Source organism: Salvelinus fontinalis, chromosome 33 (genome assembly GCF_029448725.1).
Source record: "Salvelinus fontinalis isolate EN_2023a chromosome 33, ASM2944872v1, whole genome shotgun sequence".
NCBI classification, from domain to species: domain Eukaryota; kingdom Metazoa; phylum Chordata; class Actinopteri; order Salmoniformes; family Salmonidae; genus Salvelinus; species Salvelinus fontinalis.
Window position 1 is genome coordinate 37,057,565 of NC_074697.1, and position 17,899 is coordinate 37,075,463.

General features: G+C 40.9%; 1 protein-coding gene across 1 annotated transcript; it reads left to right on the top strand.

Annotated features, from left to right (window-relative positions):
• The first annotated feature begins 1,817 nt into the window (after positions 1 to 1,817).
• On the top strand, positions 1,818 to 9,858 carry LOC129832171 (POU domain class 2-associating factor 1). The gene is made up of 5 exons (XM_055896021.1): positions 1,818 to 1,907; positions 5,831 to 5,958; positions 7,725 to 7,767; positions 7,873 to 8,162; positions 8,332 to 9,858. The coding sequence occupies exons 1-5, from the start codon at positions 1,892 to 1,894 to the stop codon at positions 8,662 to 8,664; spliced, it is 810 nt and encodes a 269-aa protein (XP_055751996.1). The 5' UTR covers positions 1,818 to 1,891; the 3' UTR covers positions 8,665 to 9,858.
• The last annotated feature ends 8,041 nt before the right edge of the window (positions 9,859 to 17,899 follow it).

The window sequence follows — 17,899 nt, forward strand, 5'->3', positions numbered from 1 at the left end:
AAATACATCATGGTGAATATAAATGTTTACTGTAATCAAAACACAATTTTTGCTTAAAGCCACAGAACACCTCTGTGATCATTTGAAAACCCCTATATAACAGCTTCTTTGCATCAGCTATCTAAATGAAGCCATACTTTGCATCAGTCAGTGCACTCATTCAAAAGCCACGGGAAGAAAATAGAATGAACAGTGATAACTTCTAGACAAGTGTGTAGGACCAGCTGGAACTACAGAATTATCCCACCATGACAATGTAAGTTACAATCTATTGATTATGTTCTGGTCAAAATAATAGCAACTGGTAACATATCATGAAGGTTACAATGGATATCTCAAAGCCTGGAAATGTTGATTGTATGTGTCTCTTAGACACTATTGCATGTGTAGCCTATTGATCTATCAGCTTTTGAAGGTTGTAAGGCAAAGTGTTGCATTGTAACTTTCTACTACAAATTAGAGATGATTGAAAATCAGTTTATTTCATTGATTTCACTAGTCTAGCATAGAGCAATTGAATTGTCTTATTTTTTCCATTACTTTAAATAGAAAAAATAAGAACTCCCATATTAAGATAATGCTGATGGATGCAGACATTGTACGATTAATCATCACATTTCTAAGAGAACAAACTGCTAAGAAAGGGAACATGAGGTCTCGTACTGCGTTGGTGGTCAGTCAACCTCTAAGTATATGCAGGTGTTTCCTATGCATTTCCTGATATATCTAGTAGACTTGCTTAGTTCAGTTTCAGGGTTGGTTTTGAAAGGCTTAATTTAGGCATCAGATTTGTGCAGATGTGCTCTATGCTAATTTGGTGTGACAGCTACAAAGAAGAAATCTTTACTCGTCAGTGTTCCAAACGGGACATTATTTGTCTTTGTACCTAAACATGCAAACACCATCAGATAGAATTCATAGCAAGCAGCGCACTGGATTAACCAGATTTGATGAAATATAGCAGAACAGATTAACTTGAATGACATTCACTCTCACAGGATGGGTTGCCAATAAGAACTAACTTAAAGCCACACCCCTAATAAACCACTAATCTGACTGCATAGAGGCACATGTCACTGCTTCTATGGCTTTTATGCACCACACCACTGCCATTGCATTTGTTCGTTTAGCAAACGAGACGGCTCATGCTACTATAACTGACCCTTTAAAGCAACACATTTCACCTCACCAATCCAGTGCCTTTATCACAGACAACACACCTATATTTTTGCTTCAAATTAGCTTTAAAAATGCTACATTTTCTCTCAGCCTCATGGATGGTTAAATGTGTAGAATTGCAGGAAATTAGCTTTAAATCAGCAACATTTTCTCTCAGCCTCATGGCAAAATGTGTAGAATAGCATGAGATTAGCTATAAAACTGCAAATCTTTCTCTTTGTCCCATGCATCAACATTTCTGCAGGCTTTACGAGGGGGAAATCTGATTCCTGTGCAATACTGTGCAGCAACACTTACTCTGTTGTAATCTGGTTTGAATTTAAAGAATGTAAAGAAAGTAGTAACTATCAATAGTCACTATTTGAAATGTGTGGATAATAATAAAAATGATCGCTAATTCCTTAGTCCTTATGTTGGTACCATTCAAGTCATTTACTGGATCTTTGTGGACACTGACAGCCAGAGTGTAAAAGAGTGTAGTAGTCAAGCTCTCAGTCAATGTCAGTGGAACGTTGGTGACACTGGGACCACTCAGGGAAACCTGTGGTTGGAAGAGATGTGACATCACTTGAGGTTTTGTAGCGGCTGTTAAAAAGCAAGTCACTGAAGCCCATCACTCACTATGGTTCTGTGTCAAACTCAGATCCTATTAAGAAAAGTCAAGCAATTCAACAAATTACTCAGAGCTTGAGATATCTGACAGCCATAGAGCATGCACTGGAAGAAATGTAAGTACATGATCCTTTTAAAAATTAATCTAAATAGAAATTAGAAATGTTGACACAAACGTTGTGATATGATCCAAAACAATATATTTTTACCTCATCAATTGATCAAACATTGCCAAACAGAATCATTTAGATTTTTGACTATGGTATGCTAACATCTTATTGCAGGGAAAGTAATAGCAGATGACTCAGTGTCAATTAGCCTACCTCCTCCAACTAACCAGTCATTCTACAATATCTACTGTAAGGGGGTGCTGTGGAAATGTCCATATGATTACTACAAGACAACAACACTGAAAACTATGGCATGTGAATTAGTATTTTGCACATTGTCATTGAGGGCCAAACGTTGGGGTCAGAGGTTGAGGGTCATAATTGATACGTCATCCCTTACAGAAAAAGGATTTACTACTCAGTATTCAGTAAAACGTTCAAGTTGTGTGGCGACATGTTTCAGGCCAGTCTTGATGGATAGTTTCCTCCAAGCCTCGTCACCTTTTTGCACCCTAGTGTCATGGTTAAGATGATTTACAGTGGTTTTTGACTTAGAAAGTCGTTAGAAAGCAACAACACATGAGGAGCCATAAGACTTCGGCCAATATGAAAGGAATAGAAGATGAGGTCTTTGTTTGGACAGAGGGATTTTTACATTCTTTAATCTGAGACAGGAATGGTGTTAAAGTAGCTCTTTGAACCAAATCCTAACTTGCGATCCACAATTTCAACTAGAGTAACTTTCTACTTCAGCATATCGACTTGCAGTAAAAGGGCTAAAAGCAATGTTGTCATCACTGGAGAAAGTTTTATGTTTGGAAAGAGGAAGACAATCATTTGGAGGTTGGCTATAATCTTGATATGCAAAACGGCCCAAGCGCCACACCACTGTAAAACATCACAGCTGCATTGCTTCCTCTTTTGTACAGCTTGGAATCTTGTGTGTGTGTTTGTGTGTGTCTAAGTGCGTTCGGCGTGCGTGCGTGTGTGTGTTTATGAAGACTAGGACTGAATTCATCATTCTTTTTCAAGTTCTCTTAGATCTTCATGTGTTTCATGTCAATTAAATACGTAATTTTACCTGCTCATTTTCCTATTAAATGTGGACACCGCCTTCAACATAATTCCCTCACACTCGCTCAAACGAATTTCCATCTGTACAGTTGCTGGTTGCTCCAGTTACATTGAGAGTTTATGTTCACCCATAGGTAGTGGAATTATAATAATGCATTATAGAAAAAAACTACGAAGGTGCTCCAAAAAAAGGCAACATTTGATTCTGTTTCACAGCGTTATAGCTCATGCTTTACCTTCCATTGGTTGGTTGTAACGGTATGACCTCTGAGTAATGCTGTTGTGCCGTAGCTTCCCTTCCCACTGACATACATGTGGTTACTGCTTGTCAGAGCCTATAGCTTTCTCAGAGGCTGCGTGAGGGCTGCCTGCCTGCAGTACAGACACACTTAGTGTAATTAAAGGGATAGTTGACATTATAAGATTATGCTCATCTTTTGACTTGCCTAAGGTTTTACTGTAAGTTCAACAGCTGGTTATTTAATAAAGTGTCATTGTTTGGATGAAACAACAACTTCTTACTGTAATTAAGTCGAAAAAAGATACAAGATACGTTGTTTCAGAATATTTAGGAACGTTAGCTGGCTAACTCATTGATCCTGCTCCAGGTGAAATAACACATTCAGAATGATCTACTACACTGGGATGAGTTAGTCTTTTGCACCACAGTAATTTAAGTGTAAATGTAGGAGGACATTTAGTGCAGCGTTGATGGGCTCATTGAGTGATATGTAGGAATGGGGGCTGTACTGTACATTACAGGGGGAAAAGCATTCTTTGCATGTTCAAGGATAAGAAGTCAAGCTGCACTACCTTCCTTTGAATGAAGCTTTGTGAAATATAGTACAATCTATTTGCTAGAGATAAGACGAAAGGAGCATTTACTGTAAGAACAGACAATGGTGCCGTTTTTCAAATCGTTTACGACGAAACCGTTTTCCACCCAATTCATTTTGTCTGGTTGATTTTACAAGTCATTTAAAAAAGGCTTATTTGTGATCAACAAAGGAAAAAGCAGGCAGTTTTCCCCCCACAACGGTACACTTCAAGGTGAATTTCCAGTACATTTTTGATTGAGTGAGCCAGAGTGGCTGCTGACATAAATTACTAGGCCACAACATTCCACACCTCAGTATGCAAACAATGGTCCAGCCACCCCGGCTTTCCTTGGAAGTCCCTTATCTCAGTTGTTGGCCATGTGACAACATATTAGTTACTCTCGATGGCTCAGGAGCGCACACACACACACACGCACACACACACGCACACACACATGCACACACACTTTCACCTAAGGGCTGTAATGTCTGCTAGTAATTGGGCCTTATAGCGTTGAATAATAATGTCAAGGTGATTTAAAGTTGTTATTTGGTTAGATAAGTTCAATCAGCTAACTGTCCCGTTGCTGGGGGGGGGGGGGGGGTAAATCAATCTGATATAGATTTAGATCTGGAGAGGAAAGTGGCAGGACTCACTCCAGCTAACAACACAGCCAGATCTGAGCCAGAACGCCAGTAGCTGAAACCATAGGGCCTCCACCTCTGTATTGTAGATCATCATCAGTCTCTAGACACCTGACAACAGAAACCGGTTCCCACGGTTTCACACACCTTGGTCACACACATGTGCACAGACAAGCATTGTCTTATTGTATGTGACAGTCATTTTTAAAGACAGAGGTTTTTATAAAAATATTCAAACCTGGTCAAATACACAATATACAATATGATATTCCTTTCCGTAGTCAACCACATTTGTATTAAATAAGGAACATTTCTATGGACCAATTTCATGAGCCTAAAGACCATGATTTTTCACTACAATATAAGCAATTGAGGGTAAAAATTCATCTGCAGATGCCTTGCCTTAGTTGAGTGATTCATTGATTAATTCAGTCACTGAGAAAGAACAGGGAGTTTGTCCGATAGTGAGTCAAGGTTATAATCAATGTGCATTAAATATCTACTGGCACATATCATTAAGAGAAGATGATTCATTCAAAAACAAATTCATTAAGTGGGAGTTGACCAAGGTAATAGAAGTGAACTGGTAGCAATTCAACTTCCAAAATATCATTTTCAACAATGACAACAAAGCTGCTCAAAATGTACGTCTGAAGTATTTTTCATTTACACTTAGTTATAAACTTCTGAATGTGTTGTCATTACCGACATGTCTATGGTAAAATGCCTCCCTCTATTGGAATGTATCATCAACATGAAATTCTCTATAGCCTACTCTAGTCTATCAAATTGACAAATAATTTGTCTGTAAAAAGATGACAGTTTATATAGCATGTGAGTACGTGCTGTTCTCATGTTGTTGAAAAGATTTGTTTCACAATAGAAGTGCGTTTCAAATTCCATCTTGGCCTACTTAAAGAGGTCCCCACACTCAGGCCCAGTTTCATTTCAAGCTAAAACTTGCAGATGTCCGAGGTGTTTCGGTCTCTCTCAGTGCCTACAGACGTAAGATTGCTGGGTGTAGCACACTTGAGCTTCTTCTTTTGTTTCTTCCTGTCCACTTAAGTATTCAGAACCACTATCGGTGGTGCAAATCACATCTATGATACCTCTTCTTAAAGATTTTTCACACAACTTTTGCTTCTGTGGGTGCTCTCGAGCCAAAAGGTGTCTCCTAAATGGACAGAAATATTGTCTTGAAATGACCTCAGGACAGAAAGTGACACAACTCCCTACCACACCCACGAGGCAAACAATACGCAACTGAACCTCCGTGTTGCATCTTTAAAGAGCAATCAATGAATAATAGAGTTCTGTAGTTGCAGACTTTACCCTTACGAACACAGATATAAGCTAACTGACAGTTTCTCCTTTCTGTGATTGACTCTATAGCTCCTTCCTCAGGGCAGCCTGATGAAAAGCCATACCAAGGAGTGCGAGTCCGAGACCCAGTCAAAGAGTTGCTGAGGAGGAAACGAGGACTGCTTCTCCACAATGCCAAGACAGTGCCCCCTAGAGCGGTGAGGGAAACATAACAAGAACTATGAAATTAGTGTGAGCCTGTCATCCTATAATAGAGAATTGAACAAGACAGAGCAGGAGACAAAAGAGAACAGAGACCAAGTCAGCGAAGCCACAGGAATGCCATTTGAAACATTTTAGATAAGTGTCAACCTAAATTGTCAACCTGTCAACCTAAAGCGTCAACCAGAATCTTCAGCATTTTTTCTTGTCTTTACAAAATACCCTAAAAACGAGAGAGAAGACCTTTCGTTCGGCTGGACATGCACAACGTCAACTGTAAGGAGCCTAGAGAAGATTAGATCAGATTCCTACAGCAGGGTAGAAAAAGGGGATTTTATCCTTATTTAATGCAGGTGTTTTTCCATGACAGTTACAACATGGCTGCAGGGCTGGGCACAGGGCCTATGCAAATCAACTCAGCCCAGCCGTGCCAAGGAGCCCTCTTACCAACCTATGAATTACCTCTGACAACACACAACACACACACAGTAAGGCATTCTCAACACTACACTCCAATCACACAGGCCCTGATGAGATGGAAAGGTAAAGGGCCTGTTACTTGATAGTCTGTAATCTCAGAGGTACTTGATAGTCTAAAAACAGAGGTTCTCAAAGGTTCAGGGAAAGGTTCAGCAGATCAGTAGAAGAAGTTGGACTGAGTACAGGTTTTTGACTAAATGTGTAGTATTTGTATTTAAAAGAAGATAAACACAAAATTAGGTTAAATATGAATATGTCATAGAAAATATGACACACCTTTTGCAACAACAATTAAGCAGTAAGGCACGGGGGGGTGTGGTATATGGCCAATATACCACGGCTAAGGTCTGTTCTTAGGCAGGACACCCGAGGTACCTTGTTGCTATTATAAACTGGTTATCAACGCAATTAGAGCAGAAAAAATAAATGTTTCGTTATACGGTCTGATATACCATTTAACCTTTATTGTTAACTAGGCAAGTCAGTTAAGAACCAATTCCTACTTACAATGACGACCTAGGAACACTGGGTTAACTGCCTTACAGATTTACAGATTGCTACATTGTCAGCACAGGGTTTTGATCTAGCAACCTTTTGGTTACTGGCCCAACTCTCTAACCACTAGGCTACCTGCCGCCCCAAATGGCTGTCAGCCAATCAGCATTCAGGTCTCTAACCACCCAGTTTATAATATACAGTATACAATGAAGTTCTCCAGCTTGGTAAACTTGCATGCCAGGATTCAATTTAAAAGTCTCCTGTTCCAGAACTCTCCTGCCATTCCACTGTTTCCTTCAAACTTCCATATACGTCTCACACACACACACACACACACACACACACACACACACACACACACACACACACACACACACACACACACACACACACACACACACACACACACACACACACACACACACACACACACACACACACACACACACACACCAATGGATATAATTGACTCATTATTCGAGTGTGAAGTAATACAAGTTAATACATTGTTCTACACTCACACACAGAGTTTAGGAACATGATCTTATAAGCCAGTGGATTTGTAGCTACTGTTTAAATTATGTTGGAATTTAAAAGGATTCAAATCACTCACCACATGTACACCTGGGGTTTACCATTGGTAATGTACATACAGCATTAGAATGTAAATTCCTGCGCTTTAAAGCTCAAATACCATTGTAAGTCAGCTTGAATAATAAAGGCTTTCGAAGTTAATTTAGATTCCATTCCTTCAGGTAGATTTATCATTATATATTTTTCACAGGTTGGGGTCCTAAACAACAACTTGCCTTCATATGCACAGCTTGGTAAGTGAATTGGAGTATATATTCCCATCATTACTTTGGATGATAAGTTTAAAGCTGTACGTTAGTATTGGCTACTAGTGCTAACCCATTATGATATCTCCATAGGGACTTGCGGGTTTGAAGTGGCTAGTAGCCTATCCAGTGACTCCTCCACAGTCAATGATGGTGGCCTCTGTGCAGGTTGGATAGCCCAGCCTGCAGCTACTGCTCTCCAGCCCATGAACCATTGGTCTTACCCAGAGTACCTCCAGCAGCATGACCCCACCACCTCAACCACCACCACCCTGCCCCTCACCACTGACACGTACATGCAGCCCATGTGTCCCAGCTATACCGTGGTGGGCCCATCCTCCATGCTCACCTACACACACACGCCTCTCTTTACCAACTTCGGGGTGAGTGAAAGAGCAACAAATCTTGATCATGTGCCAACTGAATAAAGCGTAAACTCTGTAAACATTGCATCTTATCCACAGAGCATAGGACAATACACATTTACCTGTACAAACAAGTTGTAACACAACTGGGTTTTGACTACTAACACATCCACTGTTGTCGGTCCAGACCCTACCACCAACATCCACAGCCCTACCACAAGTGGACCTCCAGGACTCGGTGCTGACTTATATCCCGTGGGCCCAGCCGCTAACCACCATCCCTACATCAGGTGTGCAGTTTGCCTCTCACTCTGCCACTCTGGCTGGGTCTCAGCTGCTTCCGATGTCCATGCCAGTGACCCCCACCATGCCCCAGCAGGACCCTCAGCCCCAGCCTCTGGAGCAGAGCCCTGTTGGAGCTGAAGAACCAAATCCTCTGGAGAAACTTCTGGAGGACCAAGATCAGAATGACAAATATACATATGTGAACAGTTCCTCAATCTTCATCCCCGGTGTCTAAGATATATCAGTGTTGCAGCCAGTCATAAGCATTAATGAAATGCTTACACAATGCTTATGAATGTGTTATGTAGGTAGCCTTATATTTCTATTGCTCAGAATTCAGGTTAATATAGAGTATGTTTGTAGTTATACTATCCTTTATGTTGTAATGTACATTTAAGTACTGTGAATTGCTTTTTTTATGATGAAAAAGGGAACGGTGTAGTTTTACTAGTTCTAATATGTACTGAACAAATATTTTGCTGAAAAATAACTGCTGTCATGTATTACAGATGCTTTAACTGAAAGACAGGCCTTGATTGATATCTCCCGAATCATGCTGAAAGTTTAAATGTATTTTTTATTTAAATTACTTGTAAGGTATTTATTTATTTTAAGTACCTCCTTTCTGACAGCCATAATCGAAAACAGTTGTTTTAAAAGTAGTTACTCTTGAGACTATTCAAATGAGTCTATTCAAATATTTTAAATAATTTCTTAAAGTCATTCAATTGTTAAATCAACCCATAATGAAAAAGGGAACAGTTTTGTAGTTTTACTAGTTCTAATATTTACTAAACAAATATTTTACTGTAAAATAACTGTCATAAAATAACTGCTGTCGTGCATTATAGATGCTGTAACTGAAAGACAGTTAAATCAACCCATATCTGTATTTATCCAGGGTCTGCTTTGAAGAGTATTTGGCATAAAACATGAAAACCTCATCTTGTTTCCTGTTGCCTTGCTCTCTCTTGCCGTTATTTTTTGAAGCAGAAGTTGGAAGTTATGTCTGTCAGTTAACTATGGTACAGGAGTGGGAAAGCCCATGGTTCTCTGTTTATCTGGCTGTCCCATCAGTGTCTCCCCTGTAGGGTCCCCCCCCCCCCCGAAACCGACAAAGACAGGGCTCTGCAACACACCTGCCACACCCACCTGAAGCACACCAACTACTACAGGTTTGAGGTCCAGCAAGACTGTGCGCTTGTGTTCTTTCAGTTTATTGGTTTATGTTTGGAGAAATGTTGCCTACAGAAGTGTTATATGTGGTATGTTCAATGTAAAAAAAAAAAAATCCATGTAACATTACAGTATTTAGAAATCCTGAAGCGTGTGAGGCTTCAAAATGTATTATGTCAAACAAATTATGTCAATAATTGTCAAAACTCTACTGTTTCTGTTTCTTTTTAATTAAAGTTCACTTATGAATTCATTTTAATGCCGTTACTCAATATGTGACTTTAATAGGATACTAATACATCTCAGAGCTGACAGTTCTAAGGCCTCGTAGGATAGGCACTAAACACAACTATTCCAGAACAGTATGATTTTCAGTTGAGGATAAAACAGAAATGATACCTTTATCTTATCCACATGATGTACGAAATGAAACACAGCTAGCAGTGGGGCGTAATAAAAGTGTTTTAAACTTGAAATAAATCATCAAGGGGACCACAATCAGTCTTATCTGTCAAAGGAAAAATATATTTTGCACATCTTGAAAATCGATCGCCAATGACAACGTGCTCCATCAGGCCATCAACCTCTTATATCTGTTATAACATGTATTAACGCCCTTAGGATGATGTAGTGGATCTGAGGAGACAGGGTCGTGACCTACCTTGTAGCCTCTTTCTGTTTGTGTTTGTGTTTGCATTGCTTTATAGTACTTAAGAAAAAAGACGACAGCAATGTTAGGACGATATGGCATTAGTGCTGAACTATTTGATTCTTATCATGGCTCTCAACTAATGCTGCCAGTATATATCCTGTACCCTCTTAAGAATACTGCACCTTTAATGTGAGATGCTCCAACATGCCTGCACAGCTGCCCCGAGACTGAGGTCGGGACATGAGCTATGGCTGCCAGTTTAAAAGAACCGTCACAGTGCCAAGTCATGAAGATGAAACCTCAGAACAATTTCACAAGAAGTATTGAGTTAGTTGTAAAAGGCTGGAAGAGAACATGTTGAAAATGTGATTTGTGTATTTGCTCCTTGAAAAATATTAGACAAAAGGTTACTAAAGGGGTTCTTTGAGGACAGGTAGGATTCAACAAGAAACCTTTTTCATCTGAAGATGAAAAATGATTAAATGAAAAGGTTCTACCTGTAACCAAAAAGGGTTATGCTACAGGGACAAGTTAAATAACCCTTTATGGCTTTAGGTAACACCTTTTTTCTAAGAGTGTATGTTTGCTTTTCTCTAGCTTTGGTTGGTATCCTCAATTTCTCATACTGGATGATCTATCCATGTTATAATGGTTGGGATCTCTTTTTTTGCGCCATTAGATACAGTTTACCATAACGCACTACATTTTACTACAGGTGAAAGGTTCAGTACACACCACTGCATTCTTTACCAGAATGTAGGCTGGCACTCTTTCAAATCACATAGGTCGATCCATTGCTGTCTTTTATCTATAAATCCTAACATCATTAATAACCGTACGAGTACGAGTTACCATACCCGGTCTCAGGGATGACTAACTCTGGAAGCCCCTCCGGTCTCCTAAGAGTTAGGTTAATCTGCATTTAGCATATTTGCACACCATGTATGGAACAATCAGAGTTCCCTACAAATGCAGATTCTGGTGCCTCTTGGGCAGTTCAAAATCTTGTTTAGGGACCTCCTTGCTGAGGAATGAGATTGTTTTTCTTGAATATTTGTATTATAATCTATTGTATTTTAATTTTATTTTGTAACTTGTGTGTATGCAGGGTTCCGTTTTAAAATAGATATTGGTCTCAGTGGTGACTCACTGGTGATAATTGTATTGTTATGATCTCAGAAGCGAGATAAATGGTAAATGGACCTGTATGAATAAGCAGGTATATTTCTCCTCTCGTAGCTTTGAGAGATGGGGGAAAACCCAAATCCATTCTCTGCCATGGAACGTGCCATGGGTGAGATTACTATTAGCCTGAGATCAGGTAAATCCATCATCCCCTTCAGTTAGCGCTTTTATGGTTTGCCCCTTAGGGCCATCGTAGGCTTACAGAGTAACATTTTGTGGTTTTACTATAACATTGAACTTGCTGTGAAACCTTGTTTAATAAATCATTTTACTGAAGCGGGCTAAATCAAGGTCACACAGAGTGTTTCTTGGTAGTCTTCAACAAATCTACTTTGAAACAAAAGTATACACCCCTGTCACGCCCTGACCTTAGTTTTCTATGTTTTCTGTATTATTTTGGTCAGGTCAGGGTGTGACGAGGGTGGGTATGTTTGTTTGTCCTGTCTAGGGTCTTTTGTATATCAAGGGGTGTTTGTTAGTCTAGGTTTATTATAGGTTTATGGTGGCCTGAATTGGTTCCCAATCAGAGACAGCTGTTTATCGTTGTCTCTGATTGGGGATCCTATTTAGGTTGCCATTTTCCAGTTAGGTTTTGTGGGTTATTGTCTATGTGTAGTTGCATGTCAGCACTAGTTGTATTAGCGTCACGGTCGTTTTGTTATTTTGTAAGTTTGTTTAAGTGTTCTTCGCTCATTAAAAGTAAGAATGTATTCACATCACGCTGCGCTTTGGTCTCCTCATTATGGCGAACGTGACAACCCCACACACATGGTTGTGGGCTTAGAAAAACAAAGGAGACACCTGTACCATGTCAGATATAGAGTTGAAATGTATAAAATGTTGAGTTTGCATCCCAATATTACACTTTATATACACTGCTCAAAAAAATAAAGGGAACACTTAAACAACACAATGTAACTCCAAGTCAATCACACTTCTGTGAAATCAAACTGTCCACTTAGGAAGCAACACTGATTGACAATAAATTTCACATGCTGTTGTGCAAATGGAATAGACAAAAGGTGGAAATTATAGGCAATTAGCAAGACACCCCCCAAAACAGGAGTGATTCTGCAGGTGGTAACCACAGACCACTTCTCAGTTCCTATGCTTCCTGGCTGATGTTTTGGTCACTTTTGAATGCTGGCGGTGCTCTCACTCTAGTGGTAGCATGAGACGGAGTCTACAACCCACACAAGTGGCTCAGGTAGTGCAGTTCATCCAGGATGGCACATCAATGCGAATTGTGGCAAAAAGGTTTGCTGTGTCTGTCAGCGTAGTGTCCAGAGCATGCAGGCGCTACCAGGAGACAGGCCAGTACATCAGGAGACGTGGAGGAGGCTGTAGGAGGGCAACAACCCAGCAGCAGGACCGCTACCTCCGCCTTTGTGCAAGGAGGTGCACTGCCAGCGCCCTGCAAAATGACCTCCAGCAGGCCACAAATGTGCATGTGTCAGCATATGGTCTCACAAGGGGTCTGAGGATGTTGTTCTTAACTGATTTGCCTAGTTAAATAAAATGAATTATGTTCTTCAAGAATCATTATGAACATTTCATTAAAAGTCAAAAATGGACGATGCGACTGCAGCTTGCCCCTTTAAGGTCAACTGCATCATGAACTTTACCAAGTACCAGGACATTTTAACCAAAAACCTGGTTGCTTCTGCCAGGAAGCTGACACTTGGCCGCAGTGGATCTTCCAGCAATACAATAACCCCAAGCAATAATCAAAATCTACAAAGAAATGGTTAACTGATCACTAAATCAACATTTTCCAATGGCCATCTCAGTCTCCGGACTTGGACCCCATTGAAAACCTGTAGTTTGAACTGAAGAGAGCAGTCCATAAGACCAGATGAAGGATATCCAGGACCTGGAAAGATTCCTTATGGAGGAATGGTCTAAGACCCCTCCCAATACGTTCTCCAATCTCATTTAATATTTTATGTTTATTTTATACAGTCTTTTTTGCTCACCTTTATCAAGGGTGCCAATAATTATGGACCTGACTGTATATAATTGAGGAACAAATGGACAAGGGATCAACCTTCGAGGGATAATGTCCTTACAAGGATAAAAGGACAAAGAGATACATTCAGACAGGTTCAGACCAATCTGCGTATTCATCTACTGGGAGAAATGATCTGTGAAAAAAATATTACATCAACACAGTATGTTGGTAATGCAATAGCTATGAGCACATCTCATGCTCAGACTTGCCCTCTTGCAACACTGGGAATGTAAAAGTTGCCCTCAAACATCCCTAATCTTCAAAGAGCAATATGTCAGGACACAATTATACTGGGACTTATCGGGACAATATGTACTGTGGATGATTAGGCCTAATGGCAAATGGAAAAGACCTCTACTGGACACATGAGCTTACAGGGGAACACATACAGCAACAAACACCTCATCACTGCAAAGATCAGACTTAAAATTAGAAAAATCCAAGATCGAAAAACAGGATAAAAAAAATTACACACCACATACCCAAAAACCTAGGAGTAAAATATAAATTACATTTGGACCAGGCCAAAATAAAATCAGCTTGTTTAAAGGAGAAGGGATAAGCCACATAAAAAATAATTGGACAAAGTATTAAAGATTTGTATCACTATAACACCAAGACCAAGCAAGTTATTGGCCTGAGGCTTAAAAGGTCTGTAAGGACTAAAGAGAACTGGGTAGTAGGTCTGGAACTAAAACAACAGAGGAAAATCTAGATTTTTGACACAATGCAATAATAATAGTAAAAGGGGTGGCACCAGCACATATATGGAGTTTGGAGTTTGCAGCCCCAAAGTGTAGGTGAGCTCTCAAAAGAGAAGTAGAATTGCAGGTGTCACGGTGGCGTGCATGGTGCAGCACCTCTCTTCTCTCCCTGCTCTGGTTTCCTGGTGCTAGAGGGCACACTTTCTGAAAGGTAGAGCACAGGTGTGCTAGTCTGGACAATTTTGTTGGAACAAACATGTATGGCCTTGCTGACCCACAAATTTCTCAAAAGGAACAAACACTGTTCGGAACAGACCTGTTCGAAAACGTTAAGGAATTCATCTAGGGACAATCATTTACCTTTATTTATACAGGTAAATTAATTAAGAATACATTCTTATTTACAATGACGACTTGTCAATACCTAAGGACTGGTCAAAAGGCAAGGAATTGACACTAATCATGCTGAGATGGTCAAGAACGACCCCTGAAATTGCATCGAAAGGCACTGACAGACCTGTTTGAAAACATAGGGGAGTTCATCTAGGGGCAAAATCCCTATGGACTAGTCCTATCTGGTTAGTTGTTTTCACAAAAAAGGGAGTGGCTGCATGGACCACATTATGCCTGGAACAGAAAGTCACTTTATACCTCAAATGGATCTACTACAGAAATGCCTTCGACAGTGTGCTCAAAAACAGCATTTGGAAAGACCTCTCATGGCATCCCCCACAGACTTGTTACTCGTTAGCTACTTCTACAGGGAATTTGAATTTGCCATTCTCGTTAACAACCCTAGAACAGACGGGTTCACCATCATCTGTGGCGTACCCCAAGTATGCGTTCTCTCACCCATTCTCTTAATGGTTGCTATTGACTGATCCATTAGGACAGGATAGGACTCCATTCCCAGAGCTTAAGGATCTTGACTTTGCAGAGAACATTGCTCTGCATGCTCTTTTCGTAACAAGCCCACATGCAGATGATCACAACTCGGTTGAGAAAGTTTGCTGACCAACTGTGCCAGCAGATAAATGTGGAAAAAGAACCAAGAGCTGAGAATCAACAAACCATGTGTATTGACTTACATCTTTTATGATGCACGGGTAGTGAGCCTACATTTGTAGAGGTATATAACTTATTTTTTCTGTTTTCAAAACCAGAACTGCTAACATAAAAGTCAAAATAATATTGCTTTGGCAAACACCTGAAATAAAAAAACAAGACTATAAATGTGTTACATGAAATTAGGAGAAAAACATTTGTATGTATTCAAATAAAATCTGGAGACACAATGTTTCTCAGGAACAGATCTCTCCTCATCCATTATTTAGCAAACACTCTGATCCAGAGTCCACCTAGTCGGCTCGGGGAGTCAAACCAGCAACCCTGTGGGTTATTGGCCCAGTGCTCTTAATCGTTAAGCTACCTGCCACATACCCCGGGCATGGGTGTGAAGGTGTTATCACAGCAACACATGAATGTGCTCCTCTATTTGATCAGTATTGAAAGGCCTTATGGTTCGAACAGAAAGAACATGTTTAACAGTTTGTGCAGATATCAAACCTTTTGAAATACTTTTATCGGGCCCGCCTTCCTTATACACAAGTAAGGACTTGACAGGAAACATCAACACAATCCTTTCAAGTGACATTGTGTCAAGTCAGCAAACATTCCAACCCAAAGACAAATAAGAATACGCTGTGAATGAGTATGAACAGTGAATCAGTGCCTATACATACTGTATTGGAGTATGTTTGTTTCATATATGCCACGTGCTATTTTATATGAAGTTCTATAATTGTTTGATATCTAAGTGGTACTTCAGGAATTCATATCCGGTGCACTCATGTTGGAATGAGATTCACTAAACAAGATGACTTGTGGGAGCAGAAAACTGTGAGATGTTGTTCACTTCCTTTTCAAACCTTGAATGATGACCCAGGAGGAAAATGACTCATTCATCAGTTTGCACCTTATTTTCCCACATTCATCAATCAATTATTGCAACTGTTTGAAATGACAGGTGCTGCAAGGGCAATTACTGTCACATGATCAGCTCCAGGGTAAACTGTTACAGTTAAAGGCCAGTACTAAAACAATCACTCTCAATCTCAACAGTATATACACTACCGTTTTAAAGTCTGGGGTCACTAAGAAATGTCCTTGTTTTTGAAAGAAAGCACATGATTTGTCCATTAAAATAACAAAACCCCGGTCTCAAGGTCAACAGTGAAGAGGAGACTCCAGGATGATGGCCATCTAGGCAGAGTTTCAAAGAAAAAGCCATATCTCAGACTGGCCAATAAAAATAAAAGATTAAGATGGGCAAAAGAACACAGACACTGGACAGAGGAACTCTGCCTAGAAGGCCAGCATCCCGGAGTTGCCTCTTCACTGTTGACATTGAGACTGGTGTTTTGTGGGTACTATTTAATGAAGTTGCCAGTTGAAGACTTGTGAGGCATCTGTTTCTCAAACTAGACACTCTAATGTACTTGTCCTCTTGCTCAGTTGTGCACCGGGGCCTCCCACTACTCTTTCTATTCTGGTTAGAGCCAGTTTGCGCTGTTCTGTGAAGGGAGTAGTACACAGCATTGTACGAGATTTTCAGTTTCTTGGCAATTTCTTTTTTTTAAACTTAAAATTTTTTTTTTTACCCCTTTTCTCCCCAATTGTCGTGGTATCCAATTGCTAGTAATTACTATCTTGTCTCATCGCTACAACTCCCGTACGGGATCGGGAGAGACGAAGGTCGAAAGCCATGCGTCCTCCGAAGCACAACCCAACCAAGCCGCACTGCTTCTTTAACACAGCGAGCCTCCAACCCGGAAGCCAGCCGCACCAATGTGTCGGAGGAAACACCGTGCACCTGGCCCCCTTGGTTAGCGCGCACTGCGCCCGGCCCGCCACAGGAGTCGCTGGAGCGCGATGAGACAAGGATATCCCTACCGGCCAAACCCTCCCTAACCCGGACGACGCTAGCCCAATTGTGCGTCGCCCCACGGACCTCCCGGTCGCGGTCGGCTGCGACAGAGCCTGGGCGCGAACCCAGAGACTCTGGTGGCCTAGACCACTGCGACACCCGGGAGGCCCCTTCTTGGCAATTTCTTGCATGGAATAGCCTTCTTTTCTCAGAACAAGAACAGACTGACGAGTTTTGGAAGAAAGTGCTTTGTTTCTAGCCATTTTTAGCCTGTAATCGAACCCATAAATGCCGATTCTCCAGATAGTCAACTAGTCTAAGGAAGGCCAGTTTTATTGCTTCTTTAATCAGAACAGCAGTTTTCAGCTGTGCTAACATAATTGCAAAAGGGTTTTCTAATGATCAATTAGCCTTATAAAAGGATCAACTTGGATTAGCTAACACAACGTGCCATTGGAACACAGGAGTGATGGTTGCTGATAATGGGCCTCTGTACGCCAATGTAGATATTCCATTAAAAATCAGCTGTTTCCAGCTACAATAGTAATTTACAATATTAACAATGTCTAGGCCTCCCGGGTGGCACAGTGGTCTAGAGCACTGCATTGCAGCGCTAGCTGCGCCACCAGAGTCTCTGGGTTCGTGCCCAGGCTCTGTCGCAGCCGGCCGCGAACGGGAGGTCCGTGGGGCGACGCACAATTGGCCTAGCGTCATCTGGGTTAGGGAGGGTTTGGCCGGTAGGGATGTCCTTGTCTCATCGCGCTCCAATGACTCCTGTGGTGGGCCGGGTGCAGTGCGCGCTAGCCAAGGGGGCCA